The sequence below is a fragment of the Netta rufina genome (genome assembly GCF_964035555.1).
Source record: "Netta rufina genome assembly, chromosome: 2".
Lineage (NCBI taxonomy): Eukaryota > Metazoa > Chordata > Aves > Anseriformes > Anatidae > Netta > Netta rufina.
The window spans coordinates 33,919,033-33,925,970 of record NC_140124.1 but is presented as its reverse complement, the minus strand read 5'-3'; the positions used below and the strand labels follow the sequence as shown (position 1 = coordinate 33,925,970).

At 43.0% G+C, this 6,938-nt stretch overlaps 1 protein-coding gene across 1 annotated transcript; it reads right to left on the bottom strand.

Annotated features, from left to right (window-relative positions):
- Nucleotides 1-707: 707 nt before the first annotated feature.
- NUP42 (nucleoporin 42) lies at nucleotides 708-5,871 on the bottom strand. Its single transcript, XM_084281896.1, has 7 exons — nucleotides 5,766-5,871; nucleotides 5,377-5,635; nucleotides 4,433-4,527; nucleotides 4,052-4,128; nucleotides 3,306-3,392; nucleotides 1,520-1,604; nucleotides 708-1,406 (listed from the first exon to the last, which is right to left on the bottom strand). The coding sequence occupies exons 1-7, from the start codon at nucleotides 5,857-5,859 to the stop codon at nucleotides 838-840; spliced, it is 1,266 nt and encodes a 421-aa protein (XP_084138022.1). The 5' UTR covers nucleotides 5,860-5,871; the 3' UTR covers nucleotides 708-837.
- Nucleotides 5,872-6,938: the final 1,067 nt, after the last annotated feature.

Genomic DNA, 6,938 nt, shown 5'->3' with positions numbered 1-6,938 from the left:
TCTGCACCTGACTCTAGAAGCTCCTTTGGAAAATTTCTGACCACTGCTTTTATAGCATCTTGGCAAAATACATACCCTCGTATCATCAGTTCAGTATGGGTATGGCACATGCACCCATCAAGATTCGAGGCCCAGACAACAAAACTGCATCATGTCATGCAAATGTCATAAGTAGTTTTACAGTTGCTGAAAAGTTTTATCTAAGATGTGCCAAAACAGCAAACAGCAAGTTTCTTATTCCCAATGAATGCTTTCAGGGTGTATGACTTGAACGCGTGTAGCATGACCTCAGGCAGAACAACCAACAAAACCAAAATTGTATCAGCTGGGAAAGGGAAGTGCCTCTGGGGCCACAGAGGTCTCCTGTGCGGTCTGCTCCTTCCCTGCCCAGCCACAATTATCAGAGGCTGCACGAAGCCTGTAAGTAAGAGACAAAAGCAAGGTGGTCCAACAAGCAGGCTGGCACTGCGTGCATTTCTTTCTAGCATTCTATTCACAGTAGCTGTGAATGCCACACCAGAGCATTCCTGCCTTTGACAAGAGGTTTTTAAATACACCTTTTGCCCACAAGTTCACAGTACAGAATATAAAAGGGAACTTTTACTAAGAAATTTTATTTTCAGTAGCTTATTTCATGGATATAAAAAGTCAACTCCAAAATAAATACAGAATGAAAAAATTCAATTTTTAAGTGTTTATTACCGCAGAAGACTGAGATGAAATGAAAATTTATCTCAGAGAGAGGCATTTTAATTCATGAGTCGATCACAAAATTGTGTATTTGAGGTGTCATAGACCAGCTACAAAAGGTGTCATTTCAGAATAAACGTACAAGTCTTAAATATTTAAAAGTTCTAGCGGTGGTGGCCTAAGAGGTATCTTTCCCATGATAAACCTTTTTGCTTCAAACTGTTTCAACTCCTCTGCTGTTAATTCACTCTTGGATGTAAATAACTTATCCGCTGTACCACCATTTGTGAGCACAGAAGGCACTGGTGTTATGTTATGTCCAGAGGCAGTGGCAGCCTGACCAAACAAAGTACTGCTTGAATGTGAGGGGGACGCTTGTGCTGCTGCATTAAAAGCTCCAAAAGCTGGAAGTGGAGTGCTGCTTGAGGAGTTCACAGTAGAAGAACTGCCAAAGCCTGAAAACCCAGAAGATCCAAAACCGCTGGTTGGTTCAGAAAGCTTAAATGAGAAGGAGGCTGCAGAGGGAGCTGATGGGTTGCCAAAAGCAGAAGGATGGGAAACGCTCGTGGAAGACATTGCACCAAACGCGGGAGGATTGCTGCCTGCAGAAGAGCTCCCAAAAGCAGGGGCATTTCCTGATGAGGCACCGAGGAGACTGGAACTTGTTTTAAAGGAGAAATTGCTGGCACTGGTACTGCTGCTGTTCACAGGAAAACCTGCAATTATAAGTGCATTTAGAATGGGTACACCTGCAATCCTAAAACACTGCTCTATTTCAATCCCACAGAAGAAAACTCAAAAAAAGTTGATTCATAATGCAGGAACTTACTTGATGCCCCGAAGCTGGATGTTTGCTGTCCTCCAAATCCAAATGAAGGTAATGGCTGCATGACCGTGTTCTTTAATTCAGAGAGCTTTAAAAATTCAAAATACATAAATGAAAACTACATTCCAAAGCAGGCAGCTATCTTTCAATAATTACATGGAAGAACAGAACAGCTGCACCATTTAATTTAACACAACTTAGACAAAGTTAGACACTGATCATTTTCACTAATTGCATGCAACTGCAGGTATAAAAAAACTGCTTTAAGGCTATTTTCTGTGAAACACCCTAGAAGTACAAATATCTTCACTGACAGAAAAAAAAAATTGATAAATTGCAATGACCAAACACCTCTCTGAGCTCTCGTTTTTATCTCGTCTTTTCTAGTCTGTTCGATTTGTGCCACTGCTTTGGCCTCTTCTGTTCTCTGACCTTCACACATCTGGTCTTCTGTGCTGAAGTCCAAATCCCACCTCCTCACTTTCAGCCCTGGACACATCGAGGGGTCTGTTCTTAAACTTGAACGCACTTCAAGCAGACTTCAGCTTGATCGACTTACTGTCTCCCTGATTATTTAATATTGGCTTTAACTATTCTTGAGCATCCTCTTCTGAAACATTTCGATTCACAACTGTTTGCCAACTTCCCAAGAACAACTAGCCTAACAACTAGTCTTTCCATTTCACCTAAACACAGCCTCTCTTCTGTATCAAATACGTATCAATTTCTCATTCTGGCATTACCAAAATGCTCTATTTATCCTAAAATGGCCTGGAGGACAATTCTGTTCTGGTCTAGTGATTACGCTTCAGAAAAGCCATCATCAGCACAGGGGAAAAAAGGTGGGGCCGGCTGTTTGCACCCTGCTACACATGCATATGACCCAGACCCATCCTTAAGGTATGGTTACTCCCACGTGACTTGCAGTGATAACATTTTCCAACCCTGGCCACCGCTTTGCTAACATCATCCTAACTGGAATCATCCCGATTCACTACTACTTTCCTTAGGTAACTAAACAGTTCTATTTCTAATCCAACTTGCAAGTAACTCACTGATTTCATGATTCCAGAGAAGGGTGGATTTGACACCCCAAACTGTGTTCAAAGACTTCCATGTTCATCTGATTCAGCGCTAGAGCATTCACTCACACTTCTCTCACCAATAAAAACCACATTGAAGCAAGGATGAGGCAGATTTCAAGCTCCAATTATTCTCTTATGTAATTCCTCCTTCCAGACTTCGCAGTTTCTCTACCATTTTCAGATTACTGCCAAGATTTTCATGCTGCCAGTCAGCCAAACATTTTCATGCCAGGTGTTCTTCCTCAGAACGATTCATGTATCTACCACTACAACTGCCGCTACATCTAGGAACCAAACATTTTCAGGTCTCAGGTACTTAGTTGCAAAAAAGGATGCCCTAGAAGAATCATGTGTATTTGCTTGTACAACGGTATCCTGAGATATTCAAAGCAATACTTATGACCTTTTTTTTTTTAATTTTATTATTATTATTATTATTATTTTATTTTTTTTTTACAAAGTTGTGCAGTAAAACCCTTTAATAACAGCTGAATTTTCTATGGAATATTTGCAAGATCCTTTTTTCATTAAAAAGAAGGTGGAATATTACAACTATGTCTTAGCAATCATTTAATTAATAGCCTTTTTAACAGAAACTATGTGAACCTTAAAAAAAAGAAGACAACAAAACACAAAACTTTGCCAAAGATTAAGCAAAAAATGACATCAGAAACAGAAATATTTTACCCTTCATTGACACTCACCAATGCTACTTTCGTTGTTGCATTTAAAGCCTTCAACTGCAGCAGCCTGTCTTTCCAGCCTTTTACTAATTGTTGGACAGAATTTAACTAAAACAAGGGAAAAGACAAGCATATTTTTATTAGACTTGATAAAATGGAACTAGAATGATCTGATAGCAAACTACAAGAAAATATCTAGAATTAAAAAGAAAAACTTAAGCTAAAAGACAGAATTTTTTCTCTCTTAAAATTTCAAGGCGAGGAGCTGAAATTTTTATTAACCCAGAATTCCTTCAATTCTCTTACTATTAGCCTTTATTTTATTTTTTTACACTTTACGCAACAGTAAGATTAAAAAATGTCCTGGAGCTTTCTAAATCTAAGCTCTATCACTATCTGAAATAGGTGCTTGCAAAAAAAATACAAAAGATTCAAGTTTTATGTATAAAAGACTAAGCTTTTCTATCCTTGTTTTTTATCTGTCCCGTTTATTTTGACCTGGTTTATCAACAGAAACACATGCTTTGGATACTTACATATTTTTGAGGACTGTATCATATAATTTTCGGAGAGAAATAAGAAGTTACGGCAGAGCACTCAGACTAGCGGCTATTTTGTGTACTATTTAGTGCACAGCAAGTTAAAAATACTTTGGTATTCTGATAATCTCCTTGAGTCTGGTAATCAAGTGAGTCAAGAGTTGCCACCCGAAGACAAGTAACAAGTCCTATAGTGAAATAAAAAGCCAGTTGTTTTAAAATACTTACATAGGTCTGAGCACTACTGTTTGCTCTGCAGTTATAACACTCCAGACGCAATTCTTCTGGCGAGAAATCTCGAAAGCCTGCAAGGAGACGAATAATCAAAAATCTCAAAGAAAATATAAGTTCCAGTCACCCTCTCTAGTTTGGAAGAAACGGGCCTTGCTACACCATCTGTGACAAGTCAGTTACTGTTTGTGTTGCAAAAAGGATTAATTACAGAAGATGCGAGTATGCAAAATGAATTGGTAATAATCCAACATTCCTTTCTGTTACATCACAATGCAAGTGATCACCTTGCAAACAGTATTATATACGTATAATAGACGTGGATAAGGAACATTTTAAAAAGTAGCAGTACGCAGTGACACTAAGAATATTACCTACCTGTAATATTAGGCTTGTCTTTCATAGGTGAGTAAGATGAAAACATCCATTGTCCTGAGGATTCCCAAATTTCCATGTCTTTCACTATACATTCACTAGAGAACAAAGCGTAAAAACAAATGAAGGAGAAACTAAGCGGTCAAAAGAAAAACACCACAAGCAGAGTCAAATTCAAGTACCTGAAAACACTAAAATTAAGTTTAACGCTAAGTAGGATGCTACTCTGGATGAACAACAGAACTACACAATTCTCTGTGGAAAAAAAACGCACTCATTCTGCAGGATACGTGTGTCCCTTCAAAGCGTTTTACTGTATCATCTAAAGCATAGAGTAAAGCAAGTAAATTAAACCCGGTCTTTAAAAAAAACAAAACACGCAATGTATGTTTAATCCCTGGATGGCACGTGCTGTCACTTTAGAACCTTCTCAGTATTAGAAGATATTACGATGTGAATGAATGTGCACAGTATTAAACAGCAAAATTCAGTAAAGGGGGAGGAAGTAAGAGAACTGCTCTCGATATGTTTTGGAAAAGAATCAAAAGCTTAAAAAAAGCTTTGGTGGAAGCACAAAAATAGAAGCTACAGCAACAGGCTGAAATCCAAATGTAAACAAACAGTGAAAGGTTAAAAACTGAAGCGGAGAGGCAGATTATTCCACAGTAACGAAACGTTACAGGCGCTCGGATGTTTGTAAGGTAATACACAGCTTAGCTTCTCCTTCCTTATCCTCCTGTCACAGCTGGCTGGCTGCCCTGCCCGGGTTCAATGCAAGGACCCCTCTCTTCCCATGGTACCAGAACTGAAGAGAATTACATGAAGCAGGGCTTTCTGTGCTTCTCCCACACATCCCAGCTGCCCTCCTCGGGATCGCACCCTCTGCATTACCCAGTAAACTTTTAGCTCATCGTAAGTCCTTCCGAGGAGGCAGGCTGATAACTTACAGAAGTCTCTCGTCTTCATCCCTGTAGCCATCGCCGAGGCTTTGGCTGCTTAAGGCGGAGAACCTGTTCTGAGAGAAGTCGGCGCTCCTGCCGACGCCGCCGGCCGAGCCCGGCTCGGGGGAGCCGAAGAAGCCCCTGCCGTGCTCCCGGCTGCCGCCCCACGCGCTGCTCCTGAAGGCTGACGGCTGGATAACGCTGCTGTACCTCTGCGTCGAGGCGCCCCATCCTCCTCCTCCTCCTCCTCCCCCTCTGGCTGCGCCTGCCGACACAAGCACAGCTCCAAACACACCCAAGGCACCCAGGTGAGCCCAGCCCCTGCCGCCGCCGGCTCCGGCCGTGAGGAGCGGCAGCTGTGGCAGCTCCCCCCTCTCCTTCCCCTCCCCCGGTACCTTGCTGGCGGCCCCCTCCGCCGCGGGGGTGCTCGTTCCAGCACTTGTCGCCGAAGCGGCAGCGGCCCTGCAGGAAGAACTGGCAGATGGCCATGGCCGCCACAGCCCGCAACCGCCGCCGCGTCACGGCCGGCGCCAGGCAGCAGCGGGGGTGGAACGGGGCGGGCCCCGCCCTGCGGCCGCCGCCATTATGCGTGTGCGGGGCGGGGCGGTTCGGGGGTGGGCTCAAGGCAGCGGGGCCGGTACGAGTCGAGGAAACGATGAACAGCGGTGCGCTGGTGGTGCGCGTAACAGGGAGCATCGTGGCCCTGCACGAAGGAGAAGCAAGCAGGGCTCTGTGGCCCCACTCAGGTGGCGAGGCACGGAGGGACACAGCGCAGGGCCGCCACCACAGCGCCCCTCACGAAATGGCCGTCACGGGGGGTCCCCCACGGCCCGGTGCGCACCCAGCCTGCTTCTTACAACCTGCTCCTTACACATTTTTCAGTAACCTAAGAAGTTACCCCTTCAAAACGAAGTTAGAAAAAGGCGCTTCGCGTTTTTAAAAGCAGATACGAAAAATCAAAGAGCGTGCGCAGCCTAGAGAGTACAGAAAAATGTTTACAGTATTTTATAAGGATCAAAAAGGGCAGTGACATTTGTTTCTTTCAAAAACAGAAAAGCATGGGGGGAAAAAAAAAAGCATTGTACATCATTCACTTACTCCTGAATAGAGAACCAAGGTGCATGAACCCCTTTAAGCCCTTGACCGCATCTACTGTTTTCCATACATGCAGAGTTGTTAAGAGGTACAAGAAAATCGGGAAGAAGTTTATCAGGAAGAAGGTTACAAAAAAGCTTTGAGAACTGAAATTGTACTACTTGCAAGATCTTCAGAAATAAAGTTGACTAAAAAAATCCACACCACCAGTGACGCGTAAGATACAGGTGGGCAAGCATCAACCTTAACTCTGTAGTCCCACAGACCCAGACCTACAAGAATGGGCAAGTTAGAAAAGTGACAAAACTGGGATGAAGATCTTCCTGAACTAGCATGGCAGGAGGACAGACCTGCATGGAAGTTTGTATAGTTTTTCAGAATAACGTACACAATGTCGACACTGATAGCCTGACAACTTGAACTTTATGCTGGAAGAAAAATTGTGATCACTTTTAGTATCACGTTGGCTGGAA

What these genes read in the sequence shown, in the direction of transcription:
- NUP42 (XM_084281896.1), bottom strand. Translation starts at nt 5,859, where the DNA reads ATGGCCATCTGCCAGTTCTTCCTGCAGGGCCGCTGCCGCTTCGGCGAC. An exon ending in GATGAAGACGAGAGACTTCT is followed by an intron (nt 4,528 to 5,376) that starts GTAAGTTATCAG and finishes TTTGTTCTCTAG; the next exon opens with TGAATGTATAGTGAAAGACA. An exon ending in ACAGTAGTGCTCAGACCTAT is followed by an intron (nt 3,393 to 4,051) that starts GTAAGTATTTTA and finishes CCCTTGTTTTAG; the next exon opens with TTAAATTCTGTCCAACAATT.